We start from the raw sequence: 20,626 nt of genomic DNA, 5'->3' as shown, positions 1-20,626 counted from the left end.
GTTCATATTATTAAGATAATTTGTAGAGTCCATATTATTCAGATAATTTGTAGAGTCCATATTATTAAGATATTTTGTAAAGTCCATATTATTATTATAATTTGTAGACTCCATATTATTAGATAATTTTTAGAGTCCATGGTATTAAAATTAATTTTTAAAGTTCATGAATATGCTAAAGTTAGCAATGCTGTATTTCTATGGGGTAATAAATTAACGTATCTTACAAGGGGATATAAAACCTTTCTAAAAAAGATCTGGAACTTGATAATCTAATGATAAGCGAGGATTAATATCATCATCGTTAGAAAACATTAATTATTTTGAAATTTTTGCGACGTGCCACGTTAATATTTAAAGGAAAAGGAACTTTTATTTTCGTAAAACATCAATTATGTTTGAATATTTAATTTAAATAATTTTTGGGTAATTAGCTAATTACTTTCTTCGGTAGTAATAAATGATAAAGCCATAAGTAATAAGTCTGATGTTGCTATACGAAAGTATTACGCATAGGTACTGATTTTCTTCAGGTAAAAGTTATTCATCAATAACGGGTTTTTACCAAGTCGGACAATATACCTAAGTCTGTCTCTTAAGACTTGAAAAGCATCAAAACATTTGTAAGAAAATGTTGGTATCGTTTAGAGCAAAGCCAAAATAAAGGAAGCGAAAAGAAAACGATGGAAGGGTTGCGAAGGGGAGGAAAATTATAGTCTCATTTCCTTCCCTTCGGAAATAAAAAATGTTGGTGAGAACTGAAATGTAAAAGGCGAATGCGAGCGAAATAAAAGATAGGACAGTAGCTAATCGAATCAGAAAATGAAATATGAACGGAAAAAATAAATGGGTAGCGGGAGTTGAAAAAGCATGCTCCGATAAAAGTGGCCCAGTGAAAAATCTAAGTGGGCCCAAAATAAAGAACTACGTGTATATAATCCTCGGAAGGATTTGGCGCTCTTAAGGCACATCTTGCTTCTGTTTGGTTGGAAGACCATTATATTTTTTAGCTCGAGTCGAAATTTCCATATAAAATTTAATATTAAGAGAATGACATTTAAGGCGCTTCCACTAAAAATGCCAAAGTGCATTTCGAAAGTACAATTTTAAAGTGACTTCCAACATATTAAGCCCGTTAAAAGTATTTTTTTTACGTAGATAAGAGTACATTTATTCCATAATAAAAGAAAATTAATAAAATTTGTATTTTAAAATGGAACAAGTACACGACCAGAATACCGTACTCAAATTAAATTGGAAATGAAAAAAAAAGTGATTTTCGTCATACCTTCATGTTAATCGTCACTCTGTTTTCAACTGGTTTCAAAATGGTATGGGGAGTGCTATGCTTTCTGCGTTTGTTGCGGGCAATGATGATAAATATGACAATGATGAGAAGTAGGATGACGGCCGCCAACACCCCGATGACGAGACCCACGTACTGGTTGGATAGACTGTCTTCGCTCATAGCGGTACTCACTAGACCATCCGCATTAAAAAGAAGAAAATAGCGTGAAAATTCAAATAGAAGTTTAATTTAATTGCGGTTAAGGCGCTGGAAAGATTATCAAATGAATAATTGTCATGCTATTCTTATAGCTAACGTCCGAAGACGAACATTGTAATCGCCCACTTACATTATGTAAACAAACATGAACCTATTGTTAACCGTCCGTGGACATTGTTAACCGTCCGTGGACATTTTGTTAACCATCCAAGAGCATACTAGATTCCTTCCGGGGCATACTAGATTCCTTCCGGGGCATACTAGATTCCTTCCGGGGCATACTAGATTCCTTCAGTGGCATACTAGATTCCTTCAGGGGCATCCTAGATTCCTTCAGGGGCATCCTAGATTCCTTCCGGGGCATACTAGATTCCTTCCTGGGCATACTAGATTCCTTCCGGGGCATACTAGATTCCTTCCGGGGCATACTATATTCCTTCCGGGGAATACTATATTCCTTCCGGGGAATACTAGATTCCTTCCGGGGCATACTAGATTCCTTCCGGGGCATACTAGATTCCTTTAGGGGCATACTAGATTCCTTTAGGGGCATACTAGATTCCTTCCGGGGCATACTAGATTCCTTCCGGGGCATACTAGATTCCTTCCGGGGCATACTAGATTCCTTCCGGGACATACTAGATTCCTTCCGGGGCATACTAGATTCCTTCCGGGGCATACTAGATTCCTTCCGGGGCATACTAGATTCCTTCCGGGGCATACTAGATTCCTTCCGGGGCATACTAGATTCCTTCCGGGGCATACTAGATTCCTTCCGGGGCATACTAGATTCCTTCAGGGGCATACTAGATTCCTTCAGGGCATACTAGATTCCTTCCGGGGCATACTAGATTCCTTCATTGGCATACTAGATTCCTTCATTGGCATACTAGATTCCTCCAGGGGCATACTAGAATCGTCCAGGGCCATACTAGAATCGTCCAGGGGCATACTAGAATATTCCAGATACCTACTGTAATCGTTCAGATACATATTGCTGTATTGTAATTGATGTATTTCGTAATAAATCAAAAATAATGGGCATAGCACAAAAGATCTACAAATATTTCTAATCAGTAATATCTTAATTTAAGCAGTGACAAGTATAACTACGATATTCTTTCCTAGCCATCTGTCCTCAAACTAATCCATTTTCATTACCTATTGGTGGCGCCGCTGGTGCCTCTTCTTCCGTGAAGTTTCCAACGGCAGGAACTAGAATGCAAAACGGAAGAGTCAGACAAAATATCTCGAATCGTTCTTCACTTGAGCGTCTAACAACTTACAAGAATTGAAAGAAACCTCGCTGATAAGCATCCATTTAGCGGCGAAAGCTAGTTCGACTTTAACGAATCGTCCTATCCGATGGTGAAGATAGATGGTGACGTTACGAGCTTTCTCGAAATACATGTCCGGTAGGTAGGTGAAGTGGATGGGCTCGCTGGTGAAATACTTTCCCCCGGTACTGAACCATATCCGAGCTTGGGAAAATACCTAAGAAAACGCGAAAGGAAATTAGTGTGGTCAATAATAATGTCACTCTCGATACGGTCAGCTTCTTTAATAGAGAAGGTAGCTGACACGACGGTATTCGCCATCCCAACCTGAACGTCCTTGGTGTGCATGTTATTGCAGTAAAGATAAATGGCGGAGAAGTTCCGGACCGTGTCAAAGGTGAAGGTAATTTCGATGGGGCGAGAATGGGTCGACGAATCGTTCTTCCAGCCCACCCACTCGTAGCCTTTGCCCAAATTGGATACATCTTGCCGGAAGTTCTCGTCTCCCTTCTGGCCGTCGGTCAGTTGCCCCAAGCCTCCGTGCAAGTAGCTGTCGTCCTTCACGCCGTCGTAAGTCATGTCGGCCAGGTCAAGATCAATTCCTCGTCGTTCTCCCTGAGGCATGGCGTAGCTCACTATTCCGTCTGCGAGAGAGTCAAAGCGCCAGCAAATCAATATTACAGTTTAAACTGTCATCCTGACATCTCATTGATTTAACATCGACAAACATTATGAGTTTAAAATTAACTGTTAACCAAATTCCGCAGGCGACAAGTATTATTTCGTGATGGATTGTCAACTGATATTTTTGGGGATAGGAGAGGTGCAGATCACTTACAAGGAGACGACCCGAGGTGTTACACACCGATTTCGTTCAAACTCGGGGGATTGGTAGACCTTCATGTTACTTGAAACACCCTAAAGGGAAATGTCTCCATAGGCAACCGTTTTGCCATGGCAACCAAAAATGTTTTTGACAACACAAAATGGAAATTTTCCCATAGAAAATAACATGGGAATCTGCCCAATATTAAGGGTACCCCCCCTGTAAAAAATTTTAATTTTTGAAAATGCTAAAAATAGAAAATATAAATAGGAAAATAATGAAAAAGTTCGAAGTTGATTAAAATATTTACAGGGGTACCCTTACATTTGGTCAGATTCCCATGTTATATTCAATAGGAAAATTTCCATTTTGTATTGTCAAAAATATTTTTGGTTGCCATGGCAAAACGGTTGCCTATGGAGACATTTCCCTTTAGGGTGTTTCAAGTAACATGAAGGTCTACCAAACCCCCGAGATTGAACCAAATCGGTGAGTTACACCCCGGGTCGTCTCCTTGTTAGGTTTAGGGTATCCTAATAATCATGATTAAAAATTTAATCACGATTTAATCATTTTTAATCGTTGTAAAGCCAAAGCTACAGATTTAATTTTAGTCTAATCTTATCATGATTTAAATCATACGAGGGTGTCCTAATAATCACTGGAGTGAGCTGCCCCTCGAACGCACTTAGTCTAGTGTCAAAATGTTACTAAATGTTACAGGAAGTGAGAGAGGAAACCAAATAATCCATATAAGGCACACTAGCAATTAAGTATTTATCATTTAGTATGGTTAGTTTTCTTATTAAAAATAGTCTTCATTTAGATTGCAGTTTATTCATTTTAAGGTTAATGGTGGTATAATAATTGAGGGTCAGAGTATGTATGTAATTTCGGGGCTGGGCTCTTTCAAGTGGCTACTCTGCGTTACTAAATGGTGGACAGGAAAGTCAAAAAAGTATTTTCGTGTTATTTAACTTGCGAGTTAAGTAATTATGAAGTTCGAATTTGTTGGTTTTCATATTGGTTTTAAAAACACACGTACGTGTTATCACAATTTCAAAACTTTGCCAGTAAAATTAGGAATATTTTAAAATGTCGTTTGAAAAATCTTCCTTCTCGATATTGGCATTGGCAGCGCCAGGGCAGGCTATGTTCAGTTAATTGGTGCGGCCTCAAAGCAAGGTCATGTAGCTTTTATAAAATTAGTAAGAGTCTAAGATAGGGCCCATTTTTTGGGAAAAATAATAGTACACACATATTAAAATCCTGTTACCACCACATGATATTTAACGATTTCGAAATCTTAAGCTTTCTAGATCGCAGGTATAATTTTAGTTTTGGCTTTGAGAACATTAATTTTTTCATACAGCTAGAGTCAATGTTAATAACGCTTCAAAGTGTATTGATACACCTGAAGTTATTTTCGTCAAAAAATTAGTAATTGTAACTAGGCTGCACTTTTCTAACGAGTGAAATGGAGGTCAAAACTCACTTAGTAGCAAAAGTGCACGATTGATCTTGGCCAAACTTAATTCGTGTCTTGTTTGAAGCAATCATCGAAGACACAAATGCCCTTTCTCCTTTTAACCCGAGCTTCTTCGATACGATAGAAGTATCCGAAAAAGATAAAGGGCATACAGTGAATCTTTTCTTTACCTCGCGGAAGAACACGGAGCACTGCACAGCGGCTGGCTCTGCTAAAGGCCAAATAACCCGAGACCTTTTAAACTCCTTCGATCGCCTTAAAAGCCATTCCGTGTTGTTTTACTTTACTCCGAGCCTCGTTTAAACCGTTGGCTACCTTTTTTTTGAAAAAGGAATAAAAAACCGGCTTCCGATCAATAAGGAATCAAACCGACGTAAAAATCCCATTCAATTCTCGCTCCAATCTACTCTTTCCTTGTTATAAATGGAGCCGGGCAATTAACGTATCAAAGGAGAAACGTAGCGCCCCGAAAGACGCGAGGCTGGACGGAGCACTTATCCAGTTCCAGTCACGATCAAGAGTGGCGAGAGAAAAAGTGGGCCCTGCAGGGAAAAAGTCTGCCCTTCAGAGGAACGAATTGAAAGAGAAATGCGTTAGGTAGACTGATTAACTTGGAAGGGTAAAGTTCCATCCGAGTTAAGTGGTAAGTTGTCGCCTACGGACGGGAGAAAACCCAATTGACCTTTAGATATTGCCAAGGTGCAGTTTACTCGCGAACATTATTTTACGTCCATATCGATATTCAATCAAACTTTTTATTAAATATAACGTTTTCTGGTGATCCTGCGTTAAAACTTTATTATCAATTACCATAAAATAAGCAAAAGTACCATTATTTACCAATTATCATTGAAAGTATGAAGGTTAATAAGGTCATTATGACGAAATTTGTATTTTATTATCTTAAAAGGATAGTTCTGATAAACGGAGAATAACGGTGTATGTAACTTGTTTTTTATAATAATAATGCGAATATTATGATAATCTGGTAAAACTTATTTTACGTAACATGTATTTTACAATCTCCTAATGTTATAATTATGAATCAGGGAATAACAATATATGTAACTTGATTTTTATTATCTCAATGAGGTAAGTATGATAATTAGGGAACGCCTAATTATGTAACTTGTCATTGTATAATCGTAATGTCATTATTACGAATTAGGGAGCAACGATTTAAGTAACTTGTTTTTATCATCCTAATGCGAGAATTATGATAATCAGGAAACACCTATTTATGTAACATGTCTTATTATACTGAATTTGGGAACAACGATTTACATAATTTGTATTTTTTAATTTTAATGGGTTAATTTCAACGGAAATGTAATTGCACAATGAATTCTTCATTTGAAAAAAGTGGTTACCAAAGAATGTTAAAAGATTTGTTTACCTTTCCATAGACATCCGTAGATTTCCACTCTCATGCACACAGTTCTGGCGTGTGTGCTGTACGGAACAAATCGGATTTTGGACGCGATCACAGGAGGCTCCAAGGTCCTTTTTACAATTGTGTATGTGTTGATATTCCCTTCCAAAACCTATTACGAAAATATAATAATTTTTAGATAAATTACCAGTTATTTTCTATATTTCAATAAATATTTTACTTAATATATATAGTTGGCTATTGCCTTATTGGGAACAAAACTCAGAATAATATAAAAAAAAACAATTGTTGAATTTCAGAATAATAGAACAGTAATAAAGGTAATTATTCCCGCTAAATACCCATTTTGTGCCCTAATCTGTTCTACAAAAAGGTCCATTTCAAAAAGAAAATTAATACTCCAATTTAGGAAGCCAGATCAATTACTTAAGAAGGATTTTCGTCCTCGAATTAAACCTACGTTATTTTTTTTAGCGCTTCTAAGTTTGATTAATTCTGGCAATTAGCCAAAGAACAAAATCCTTTGACGTGATGACTTTGTAATCCCGTAAGAATTGTCTTAATTCGTAGGATTAAGTTTATTTTAATTAAAATATCGCTAAGAGTCACGGAAAAAACGTTTTGTTTGTTTCGAATAAACAGAAACCGTATAAATTCATTTCAGCTGATTGAAATTTTCTAGAGACGAACAAGGATTAAGACATTTACAAGGACACAGACTTTCGGTTGAGCATCGTTGACATTTAGACCTAACGATTAAGTAGTCAGTAAACAAACGAAATAAATACATCATAAACAACGCAGTTAGTTGAAATCTTGGAAATTTAATTAAGAGAAGCCAACTTTGAAAGCAGCAGATCCCTTTTCGCTAGCGTAAGTACTTATAGCCTATCCATTGCTAAATTTCTCAGAATGTGATGAGTCAGGTTTTAGTCAGCCCTTTTCCCATCAAACGCAGACGGATAGCGGCAATATGTCTTCTAACGTCTCTCCATTGTTTTTCTTAATGTCTGTACAGCTAAGTGCTCCAAATTAAGTTTCAACAATCAGCTAATAGTTGTTGAGTAAATACGTTCTTAACAAATGCGCGTGGTAACTTATCAGGACTCGAGTGACTAATGAAAAAATGCAGTATTTCTAAATAGACACAGGGTTGTAAAGAGATGGTTCGATCACTGAGCAATTCTACCATAGGAGAGTTTGGCTAAAGAAAAAGTGGCAAATAGATGGCGCGCCCGACTCTATGTAGCCCCTTCAGATACTTATGGGCATTCCGCCAATGCATAGAAGTACTGAGGTGCAGCCTAATTTATAGGAGATGGCGGGAAATTTTAATTTTACAAGCTAACTGGGATCACTTTATTTTTGTTTCGTTTTTACACGTGTGAATTTTAAGGAAATTTATTTTTTTAATATTTATAATTAGCGAACATTAAATTTCAGTTGCTCAGATATTTATTTGAACTGAAATACAAATTTTGTACTAGAATTAATAAAGGAATAACACTGACCGTAGTTTTGCATTTTGGCTCTTAATTAGCTTAGGTTTGCTTAGATTGTTCGCAATTTTCAAAAATTAAATTGTTAATGAATTTATAACAAAGCGAAAATGAACTAATTTAGAGATCATAAAGAACCGAGATCGATCGACACGAAAACTTGGTAGTGTTCCCTTTCCGTAGGTACTCCAGCGTAATGAGGTAAAGCCCACAAAATATCGGTAGGGGCTACTTAGCCTGGGTTGCCACAACATTTTCAGATTCAAATTCCCTGACTATTCCCTGTTTTCCCTGACCATTTTAAGAGATTTTCCCTGACTTATTAAGGCCAAAATTTTCTTTTATATTTTACTTTTATCGGAAGTTAATAAATTTAGATGGACTTATATTTCAGTAAAAAGGTTATTGCAATGTTGAAAAAATTAGCCAAACATTCAAGAAAATAAATGATAATTTGTCATACATCTAGAGTTAAATTACCTTCAAAAAGGGCCCAGATAAAATTGAATTCCCTGACTTTTCCCTGAATTTTTACCAATTCTTAAAATTCCCTGACATTTCCCTGACTTTTTAGGCCCATTTTTAAATTCCCTGACTTTTCTCTGATTTCCCTGTTTTCCCTGGCGTGTGGCAACCCTGTTAGCGTCACTAGCGCCATCCGCGGTAGAAAAATATTTCGCCAAATAAAAAATCTAAGTGATCGAACCATCTCTCTACAACCCCGATAGAGAGCAGCGTAATAGGCGTAATATGAGTGGTCCGAACGCGACTGTTCCGGGTAATAGGATAGGAAATATGGTTGAGGGAAAATTTCCCATCGCCCAAGGATCGAAAGACAATTTCAGTTTAGGCTATAGAATATCTTCGACTTCTGAGTAAGAAAGAGAGCCCAGGATTTGAAACGAGAGAGGGTGGCGCTTGGATTTCTCCGGGATTCCTACTGCATGGCGGCATTGTTTGGAGACCAGCCTATAGTTGAAACGACATTTATTCCCCCGGGGACTACAGGTGGAAGCCTCCAACTTGGAAAGCCCTTTAGATCTATGGGCTTTCCAGGATGGTGCCAGCCTCCTCCACCTCACTCCAAAACGAATTTACAGAAACTGAATCAAGTTCCTCTATGATTTTTTAGAGGAAAACCGTCAGCTTGAAAAAATAGACGGTTTATCATGTATAGTACCTATATACAGCTAATATATTGCAATGCAATCACCAGTTTATAAACAATTAAATGTCTTAGTTGACAGATTTGGTCAATTAAAACTCGTACAAAAGCTTAAATTCAAATTGATTTAAAGAAAGAAATGTCAAACCTCAATTGTCGGTTAATCCAAATTGTTTTAAAGAAAGAAATGTCAAACCTCAATTGTCGGTTAATCCAAATTGTTTTAAAGAAAGACATGTCAAATCTCAATTGTCGGTTAATCCAAATTGTTTTAAAGAAAGAAATGTCAAACCTCAATTGTCGGTTGATCCAAATTGTTTTAAAGAAAGAAATGCCAAATCTCAATTGTCAATTAATCCAAATTGTTTTAAAGAAAGACATGGCAAATCTCAATTGTCGGTTGATCCAAATTGTTTAAAAAAAAATTCAAAACTCAATTGTCGGTTAATTCAAATTTTTTTAAAGAAGAAATGTCAAATCTCAATTATTGGTTAATCCAAATTGTTTTAAAGAAAGAAATGTCAAATCTCAATTGTCGGTTAATCCACATTGTTTTAAAGAAATAAATGCCAAATCTCAATTGTCGGTTAATCCAAATTGTTTTTAAAGAATTAAGAAATGTCAAATCTCAATTGTCGGTTGATCCAAATTGTTTAAAAGAAAGAAATTCCAAATCTCAATTGTCGGTTAATCCAAATTGTTTTAAAGAAAAAATGACAAATCTCAATTGTTGGTTAATCCAAATTGTTTTAAAGAAAGAAATGTCAAATCTCAATTGTCGGTTAATCCAAATTGTTTTAAAGAAAGAAATGTCAAATCTCAATTGTCGGTTGATCCAAATTGTTTAAAAGAAAGAAATTCCAAATCTCAATTGTCGGTTAATCCAAATTGTTTTAAAGAAAAAATGACAAATCTCAATTGTTGGTTAATCCAAATTGTTTTAAAGAAAGAAATGTCAAATCTCAATTGTCGGTTAATCCACATTGTTTTAAAGAAATAAATGCCAAATCTCAATTGTCGGTTAATCCAAATTGTTTTAAAGAAATAAATGCCAAATCTCAATTGTCGGTTAATCCACATTGTTTTAAAGAAATAAATGCCAAATCTCAATTGTCGGTTAATCCAAATTGTTTTAAAGAATTAAGAAATGTCAAATATCAATTGTCGGTTGATCCAAATTGTTTAAAAGAAAGAAATTCCAAACCTCAATTGTCGGTTAATCCAAATTGTTTTAAAGAAAAAATGACAAATCTCAATTGTTGGTTAATCCAAATTGTTTTAAAGAAAGAAATGTCAAATCTCAATTGTCGGTTAATCCAAATTGTTTTAAAGAAAGAAATGTCAAATCTCAATTGTCGGTTAATCCAAATTGTTTTAAAGAAAGAAATGCCAAATCTCAATTATTGGTTAATCCAAATTGTTTTAAAGAAAGAAATGTCAAATCTCAATTGTCGGTTAATCCAAATTGTTTTAAAGAAAGAAATGTCAAATCTCAATTATTGGTTAATCCAAATTGTTTTAAAGAAAGAAATGTCAAATCTCAATTGTCGGTTAATCCACATTGTTTTAAAGAAATAAATGCCAAATCTCAATTGTCGGTTAATCCAAATTGTTTTTAAAGAATTAAGAAATGTCAAATCTCAATTGTCGGTTGATCCAAATTGTTTAAAAGAAAGAAATGTCAAATCTCAATTGTCGGTTGATCCAAATTGTTTGAAAGAAAAAGCGATGTTAAATCTCACTCGTCAAAAAATATCAAATTGATTCAAATTACAAACTACGCCACACCTCAATAGGTCGATAAAAATATTATCCTACGAGGAGACTTCCCATCATTACTTCCCTTCGCGTAAACCTGCGAAAAAGAGGATTTCTCTGATTGGTTGGAATTTACGGCCAATTTCGACGATTTTTTTTGCAGTCTAACGAATTCGCAATTCGCAAATCAGCAAGTTTGAAGTGATGGATTCTCCAAAGAAACGGTTTGTTAATGTTTTTGATAAATGTAAATTAAAAAGCATTTATATAAAACAGCAAACAGATCCTCCAATTCCAATTAGACGATGCATTTGATATTTTTAACTTATAATTTACGTGTTAATCATAAGAAACTTTCGCGTAAAGCCACGATTCTTGCTAACGCTTATGTTTCCCACAAAAATACTGCAGCAGACGAAATTTGTTTTTAACGTTTTTTATAGTTTTGATATCTGTACATAGATGGCACTGCTGTTGAACATACGTCACAGACTTACTTCCCCTTCCTACCCCCTTTCCGAAATCCTCTAGTAGTTAGGGAAAGAGAACAACTTAGGTGAAATATTTTTATCGGCCTATTGATGCAAAACCCAATTTTTTTAAGAGGAAAGATAATGTCATACAGTATGTCAATAGTTCTTTTTATAAACTAACGTGGCCTTCTTGTTTAAATGTTGCTCTTACGTCACAGTCTCTTACTTTCACAAGCCTACAAGCGCGCGCTTCAGTCGCGAGGATTAAAGGTTTTTCTAGCGCGCGTGCAAAAAGCTAGTGCGAAGAATATTCTAATAAAGCCGTGTCTTGTGACGTAAGAGCAACATTTTAACCAGTTGGGCAAGACCACTTTTTATTTTATAAAATCAACTATTGTCGGATTCCCTAACACGAAGACCTAAGTAATTTTCCTTATAAGTTACTAACAAGGTTATCAATGCTATGTTACTGCTATAGCTGTGGTATGCGGTGTACAGAAGAGTACAGCTCTCTGCTTTCCACATTTTGCAGCAAAAACAAACCTACTTGAAACTTGGATTTCAAAGCATCTTTCGGTATAAAATGTGAACAGTTCCGTCCATTATGTAGGACGCTTGTCGACCTGAGTGAATTACCAAAATAGGATATGGTGGCCACGTTTATATATGAATTAAGCGGCGAAATAAAAGCGAGAGCACGTGGGAAAAAAGACATAAACACGTCGTGGCACGAGGAGAGACCTCTGTGAAGGAGGCCGAGATTGTGTACACAACCTCTGTTTGTGTACGTTTCGAAGAACCAATACCGGATGTCTCTCCTTCTTTCGCTTTCTGTATATAGAATCGACCCTGGCAATCGCGCCCTTATATACACAAGGAACGTTTCTTCCTCGGAGACTTTCGAAAGAAACCTGTGAGCAAATCAAGAGCCGAAAGATAAAAATTTGGCAAGCAGCTGTCTTGATTTCAACAAACTGAACCTTAGAAGTTTACTTTCACGGAGGCGAAAAAAAGACTTCCTCCATTAACGAAACAAACGCGCTGGCGTTAAAGAAAACCTTGTCTTGTTTAGTTTGCGTGGATTAAAATAAAGCTACTAAATTCCAGCTTCTCTTTATCGTATTACCAAAAGGCGCACTTAAAGGGGAACGGCCAAGATTTTCGAAATATCGCCTTATTTGCGTATCAACAGATCAACAAGATGTTCTATATACTTACACGAACCTTATTTTGTCTTGAAAAAATAGTTTTTGGCCCAAAAAGTTGAAACTCAAAATAACGCCAAGTATTTGGGTTTGAATTTTCACCGCCATTATAGGGTATAACGCCAGCGCCAGCGCGACAACAGTGAGCGATTTTCGAACTAGCCCAACTTTTGAAATAGCGCCATTTAGGCTTAGGTCTCGTATAACTGGAATAAAATAAAAAAAGACCTAATAGCTGAAAACTATTCGTGAGTTCTGAACCGTTAAGAGAACGGCCTAGGACTGAGCTGTAACGTCACGCAAAAGTTCTGGATAGTTCAGAACTTTTGTACGAATAGTTGTGATTCGTACGATTTGACGTACGCAGCCCGATGTGCAGACGAATTTTAGAGATTTCAACCTTGAGTTCCGACCAGTACTTGCTCTTGAGCAGGTACCATTTAGAACGGTTCCTAACGGTTCAACAAGAGGTTCTTGTCTGCGAATAGTTTGCATTTGGGTAGTTCTAGAATTTTTTTGCCGAATAGTGCGCATGGGGACTGGTTGAACGGTTCAGAACTCACGAATAGTTTTCAGCTAATATCTTTCACGTCTCCAACAGCGCGTGCTTTTATATATTTTTTCAATTTTAATCAAGCAGGGAGTGTCCCACTGGTTTCTCACCAGGGGTCGCAGTGGACGCGTGCTTTTCAATTTCCCGAAATTTATTTTTTATAAAAAATTAACCGCTTAATATTTTGTGATGCGATCTGGTATAATTTATATTGTGTATTTGTTTTTTTAAATTATTTATTTTAATTGTTTGTACTGTTTTGGTAACCACCCTGTATAGGCTTTGCCTCGGTGATTGCCTGCAAACTTTGTGTTGCAAAATAAATATTATTATTATTATTATTATTATTATTATTATTATTATTATTATTATTATTATTATTATTATTATTATTATTATTATTATTATTATTATTATTATTATTATTATTATTATTATTATTATTATTATTATTATTATTATTATTATTATTATTATTATTATTATTATTATTATTATTATTATTATTATTATTATTATTATATAGCTATCTAACTGGTTAATTAAAATTTCTAAATAATTTATTTACTTTTAAAGAAAATATTTGCAAATAAAACCGAACGAGATTTTCCACTAACATTATATTCTTCTAAAATTTAAACAGACAATAGTTTATTGGGAGGTTGAAGGTCAGTAGTCCGAACAGACCCTCAGTTGGACCTTCAAAATAAATTGACAATGGAAGAAATGTCTGTTTGCTCGTAGGAACCTTCCGATCGGATTTGAGAAGAGGGCTAAAATCTTTATTTTTGGGAAAAGGAGGAGAGGGAAATGATCCCAATTTCTCAACGAGCAAAGAGGAGAACATTCCAATCTGGCCCGCCAAAAGAAAAAGAAGTCTGTCTGCTTTGGGAGAGAGAGAGAAGTGCCCCCATCGCGGAGTTTAGACTGCTTCTCAACGGCTTATTCATAGGGGTGAACCTTCTTGTTTGGACAGCTGTCTGCGCTTTCTACACCAAAGCAGGAAGTCTAGCCTAGACCTAATAGTATAAAGACCTACGAAATGTTCTCGTTTCCTAGGTTAAAAGCTTTCTAAAAGGAAATAAACCACGAAAGGTTAAATTCCAGGTCGTTTCAACTTTGCTAGCATTACATATTATGCTTAAAAGTTGTTTAAAAACAGATCAAAATTAGAATACTGAAAATAACTTTGTACGATCACGAATATTATTTAAAAAGTATTTAATTAAGTCCGACCGAGAATGTATTTATTTATTTTTAGGGAGATTAAATGTGAGTATAAATGTGTTGAAACATTTTTTAGTATTTATCAAAATCCTCCCAACTTGTCTAGCATTACATATTATGCTTAAAAGTGGTTTAAAAACCGATAAAAATTAGAATACTGAAAATAACTTTATGTCATCACAAATATTATTTAAAAATTAGATAATTAAGTCCGGCCGATAATGTATTGATTTTTACTTTGGGAGATTAAATAAGTTGAGACGATTTTAGTAATTTTCAAAATCCTCCCCTTAAGTGTCAATCAAATCGGCTTGGTATCTCATTGGTTCCCTAAACGAGATGAAACAGGCGCGGGTGACGTTTTTCGTGACGGGGTAAGCCGATCATCTCATTTTGGTCATTCTCCCTATGTATAAATATAAATGCTTGATTTATTTTACCTTAGACGACTGTACTAAAATTTAAAAAAAATTTCTTCATTATTAAAATTCTAGTATTTTTTTGTGGACAAAAGGTAAATGTTTTTGGTTTTATTTTCGACGCGAGATTTTCGTATCATCTCTGTTTATAGAATATTTTATGAGCTGCGGGCATTAAGTTGGTTTTATATTTACCAAGAACCTAGATTTTGCGATAAAAGATTGTGTATCTGCTTGCGAAGAAAAAGCAAGCTGTTTGATAAAATAATATCTGCATACGAAGAAAAAGCAAGCTTTTCGATAAAATAATAATATTTTATTTAAACTAAGCCTTTTCTTACGGGAAAACTACCTCAAAACTTCGGATTTTTATGTCGCTTAAAACAAAACAGAGACCAAAACAACGCACTCCCAATAAATATTTGATCAGAATGAAAATGCATTATACACAGAAAAACAAATTTATTCCGAAAATATCTGTTATATAAAAAAAAACATTATTCTCGTTAAATATTAAAGCGTAAAATAATACGATTTAATGGAATCGAAAAATAAATGGAAAATAAAACGAAATTTCAACAAAAATACTTTTTAATTTAAGATAAACTGGGTATAAATTAAAAGTTTAATATTGTATTTCAAAACTTTTACGAAAGTTTAAATTGAGTGTAATTAACTTAAGATTACTTTCATGTTTACCGAATAAAGTTAAGCGAGTAATCTAATTGCAAATAACGTAATGGTTTTTGTTTCCATATACTTTACTAATTAAGGTTTAATTACACTCGAGCTTCATGCTTCAGATATTCTTTAGACCCAATTCGTACCCAAAGCATGAAAAAGAGATCAGAGTTTATTTTCGCCCGTTGCTTTCTATTTTCGTCTATTCGCGGATTTGATTAAAAGTATATAAAATAAAATTTCAGAGATACGTTAATAATTTGGTTTAACTTTTAAAATAGAGGAATATTTTTCGGCTTTAAATAAAATATGCCTAATAGTTGAATTTTATTTGAAAATACCCGTGTATTATTTTTTATAAATATAGATAAGCGATATTTTGAATGTAATTTTATAATATTTTAGAACTCGATTAAGATTTGATATACCTTTTAAAATAGTTTTATAATATGCGCCCATAAGTAAAATATCCCTAGAACTCAATTTTTTTTCGAAAATCCTGGTATTATTTTGAATAAACGTAGATAAGTGTTGATTTAATTTATAATATACAATTTTTATAAACTAGATTAAGATTCGATATAACGTTTAAAGTATAGCAATATTTTTCGCCCTCAACTAAAATATTCTTAGAAGTAAAATTCTCTAAACACAAGTACAAGAATACAACGTTTTTTCAACTAAAACTTTTAAAAACTAAATTTAATTAAAATTAATATGGAAAATATACGAAAGGGGTATAGTCAAGTATATTTCAAGATCCATTCAATTATTTTATTATAATAATATTTGGGGAAATAATAGGGGTGATCACACTTACCCCTTGCTCACAATTACCTCCATTGACCTTACAATATTTGGGGAAATAATAGGGTGATCACACTTACCCCTTGCTCACAATTACCTCCATTGACCTTACAATATTTGGGGAAATAATAGGGGTGATCACACTTACCCCTTGCTCACAATTACCTTCATTGACCTTACAATATTTGGGGAAATAATAGGGGTGATCACACTTACCCCTTGCTCACAATTACCTCCATTGACCTTACAATATTTGGGGAAATAATAGGGGTGATCACACTTACCCCTTGCTCACAATTACCTCCATTGACCTTACAATATTTGGGGAAATAATAGGGGTGATCACACTTACCCCTTGCTCACAATTACCTCCATTGACCTTACAATATTTGGGGAAATAATAGGGGTGATCACACTTACCCCTTGCTCACAATTACCTCCATTGACCTTACAATATTTGGGGAAATAATAGGGGTGATCACACTTACCCCTTGCTCACAATTACCTCCATTGACCTTACAATATTTGGGGAAATAATAGGGGTGATCACACTTACCCCTTGCTCACAATTACCTCCATTGACTTTACAATATTTGGGGAAATAATAGGGGTGATCACACTTACCCCTTGCTCACAATTACCTCCATTGACCTTACAATATTTGGGGAAATAATAGGGGTGATCACACTTACCCCTTGCTCACAATTACCTCCATTGACCTTACAATATTTGGGGAAATAATAGGGATGATCACACTTACCCCTTGCTCACAATTACCTCCATTGACTTTACAATATTTGGGGAAATAATAGGGGTGATCACACTTACCCCTTGCTCACAATTACCTCCATTGACCTTACAATATTTGGGGAAATAATAGGGATGATCACACTTACCCCTTGCTCACAATTACCTCCATTGACCTTACAATATTTGGGGAAATAATAGGGGTGATCACACTTACCCCTTGCTCACAATTACCTCCATTGACCTTACAATATTTGGGGAAATAATAGGGGTGATCACACTTACCCCTTGCTCACAATTACCTCCATTGACCTTACAATATTTTATAAACTATGTTCAGATTCGATATAACTTTTAAAATAAAGAAATATTTTTCGCCTTCAACTAAAATATTCCTAGAAGTATAATTTTCTTTGAAAAATTGTTGAATTACTTTTAATTAATAAATGCAAATAAATGTTTACTTGAATTTTATTTTAAAATATTTTATATCCCGATAAAGATTCGATGTAACTTTTAGATTAAAGCGATATTTTTCGCCTTCAACAAAAATATTCCTAGAAGTCAAATTTAGTTTGAAAAATCCATTTGAAATAATTCAATATCTATAAGCGCTTTAATCCATATTTTTTCCGAAAAACCGTGAAGAAGTGTCACCGTGTCAATCAAAGGCAAAGGGCGGAAGACGCGGCAATTTTGACACCACGAGTAGGAAGTGTAGGGGGCGCTTCGACACGAATCCGTGGGAGGACGGGAGGAAGATTTAGTCTGTTAGATGTCGTAGGCCGCCGAAGCCAGGCATGAGAGCCTACTCACGAAGCTTCCCTACTAGATAGTCCCCGGTAGACGAGCGCATCGCCCATGTCAATCGGGATTTAGGCACTCGTTGACATTCGATATCTTCGCACGTGTGCCGAATACTAGCGCCGTTCTACCACATACCATCTTGAGACCGCGCCGGATTCCACGTTTTACTGACCCTGACAAAAATTCGACGCTCCCCCCATCTAACGGCCGCCGCGTTCACAAAGTTCACATTTTTTAGATGTCAAATCTCGGTGATACGGCGATCGGCTTATATACAGTGAAGAGGAAAATGTAAGGTTTTAGATACTCGATACTTTAAAGCAAATCCCATTGGACCAGGGGGAACATCGAAAAAGTTGGATTTTTTTTTTTAGAAATCTGCGTTTCATTTCAGTTGATAATAGAGAGGTTAAGGCCACGCTGGAAATCTTCTAAGAGGAACGTATAGGAGTGCACATTTACCTTACGCGTTTCTCCACAGAGTGGGTATACCCTGGTTAATTAGAGTTTAACGTCCTAATAGGTAAAGTAGAATTGTGGCGCCATCTACGGTAGGTTAAACTTCCACGTTTTGAAGAAACGGGAGAAAAACTTATTAAGCAATTCCTTTTTCTGACGGTAGATGGTGCTTTTGTTACTAGGCTTCGCCTGCTGTATTATTGAAGTGGTGTACTGATGATATAAATATAAGTATGCAAAAAAATATTGAATTGGTATTTTTCATAAAATTATCTACGGTATGTTAAACTTTCAAGTTTTGTAGAAATGAAATTGAGCTAAATTCTAAGATTTATTAAGAGATAAAAGTGCTTTCAAAGAATAATTAATTAATTAATAATAAACAATTGTGGGCTGTTCACAAATTACGTAAAACAAAATAAAATCATTTTTTCCACGCCCCATTCTCCTCGTAACGAAGATTAACAATTTGAAAGACACGCACCCCCTAAATTACGTCACAAATAGTCGGACGCCCTCTCAGTTATGTAATAGCACTATAAATCGTACGACCTTTAAAATTCTTCAAAATGTAAGCCTTTTCTATAATTTTTACCTCTAGAGGACTAATCATACTAACATAAATGAGAAAAACCAATATCAATTTGATATTGTTGTTAAAATAATTATAAAACTTTGCAACCTTACGTAACAATTGATTAACTCTACTCCCATTCCCCTTACTGGCCCTTGTTAGTGATTTGGTTCGAAGTCGGCAATTATTACGGTACATTCTAAAGCAGGCATCATCCAGAATCAACCAATTGAGAGTTTAAAGTTAAAGGATGCTTAAGTAGCATTCGAATCAATTGAAAAACCATTTCCGTACGCCGTGTTAATTCAATTCGTTGAAATTCGTATCGTAGGTTCAAATCTATCGTAATATACTCGTAAGATCGAAGCGAACTTTAGAAGTTCACACGCAGATACAGGGAAATTAATCAAACGACTAGACTAATTACAGTTGCGAGAATTAAAGTTTCGCCCCAAAGTTGGTATTGACGAAAAGGGAAATTTGCATAATAAAACCGGCGAACCTTCTTTGATCTCTGGAGCCTTTCGAGCCTAAGCTCATAAATTATGGGCCTAAGAATTCGCCCAACAGCTAGTTCCCAATTAGGAAATCCTAGTCTAGCGATTCGTCGCTAGGAACAACCCTTACCTTTTAAGGGCACTTTTAAGTTCATCTATCCCCTTCGATTCTCGCACCCCGGCCGCGAATCACCTTCGCCGCCATTTGAAAGCCCAGGAATTATCCAATCAATATCAATCGGACGATTAGCCCGGCTCGCGAGAACCACGAATACGGTCATTCTCGGTCGAAGGGATATAATAATTCTTGGCGCTAGCGAGTGAGGCGAGGAGTCGCTGACGCGGTGGAGGAGAGACTCTCTCGGAAACCGGGACCAGCGGGAAAGGAGACGGCTGATGTATAGTTCGGATCGCGGCGGTACATGCCTAATTAAAGGCCAGGCAAATCTCTGATTACCCCTATTAGAAAACGCAATTCAAATTGCCAATTAGGTTAACGCGATATATATAAGAGCGGCGGTCCCGCTAGATGGCGTGAGCGCGGGACCTACTTGTAACTATATATATAGAATATATATATCTATATAGAGCGGGTCCCGCTGGAAAGCTAATTTGAAGGAGACACTTATACTCTACAAGATTACGTACTACGAAACAATTTAGCTCGAACTCGAACCATTAACGCGTACTAGAGAATTCCCTTACTGGCGGCCATGTTCGGGCAGTTTAAATTTTATTGCCTACAATGGGTAGGCGCTCCAAATTGTGGACGAGCGTAATTATTAACCGGCTACCCGGCATCGTCCATCCGTTTTTGGTATTTTGAACGTCGCTATTAAAATATTCACTTCAAATTTTTGGTAGCTCGTTTTAAGTTCGTGGCCGGTCAAAATGTAAATAACGATAGTACGTTAATATAGCGATGGCGCCAGGGAATGGCAGCCTTAAATCGACTAATCAAACCTCCGACGACATTCAATTTATTCGTGTTTATCCGAAATTTAGGACGCGACTATTAGGAGCAAAAGGAATTTGGCTATTTTAAAGCGTAAGACGCGATAAACTACTCGCATTAGGAACAGTTCCAAAGTTCGTCTAATTTATATACTCGTGACATTTCCAAAATATACGAATATATAAAACTTCAATAATAAGCAGCTTTCAAATTAAAAGAGATCGTCTTTAAATGTAAATATTTATTAAAAGTAGTGTTGTTAATTTTCCGGAAAAATAAAATGCGGAAAAATTTTCAGAAAATTTCCG

At 35.5% G+C, this 20,626-nt stretch overlaps 1 protein-coding gene across 8 annotated transcripts in view; it reads right to left on the bottom strand.

Moving 5' to 3' along the window:
- Positions 1-20,626, bottom strand: part of Ddr (discoidin domain-containing receptor 2) — a 221,474-nt gene that overhangs the window by 9,653 nt on the left and 191,195 nt on the right. For 7 of the 8 annotated variants that reach the window (XM_090174440.1, XM_090174439.1, XM_090174442.1 and 4 more), the window contains 5 exons: positions 6,496-6,643; positions 3,112-3,428; positions 2,794-3,001; positions 2,670-2,722; positions 1,289-1,489 (listed from right to left, as the gene is read on the bottom strand). In XM_090174440.1, the coding sequence (XP_090030566.1) occupies positions 1,289-1,489; positions 2,670-2,722; positions 2,794-3,001; positions 3,112-3,428; positions 6,496-6,643 (927 nt within the window). Of the gene's footprint in view, positions 1-1,288; positions 1,490-2,668; positions 2,723-2,793; positions 3,002-3,111; positions 3,429-6,495; positions 6,644-20,626 lie in introns of all 8 variants that reach the window. The other variant, XM_090174441.1, reaches the window with a different exon arrangement.

The sequence above is a fragment of the Leiobunum rupestre genome, chromosome 5 (genome assembly GCF_980474605.1).
Source record: "Leiobunum rupestre chromosome 5, qqLeiRupe1.1.hap1, whole genome shotgun sequence".
Classification (NCBI taxonomy): Eukaryota; Metazoa; Arthropoda; class Arachnida; order Opiliones; family Sclerosomatidae; genus Leiobunum; species Leiobunum rupestre.
This window is presented reverse-complemented; position numbering and strand designations above follow the sequence as displayed.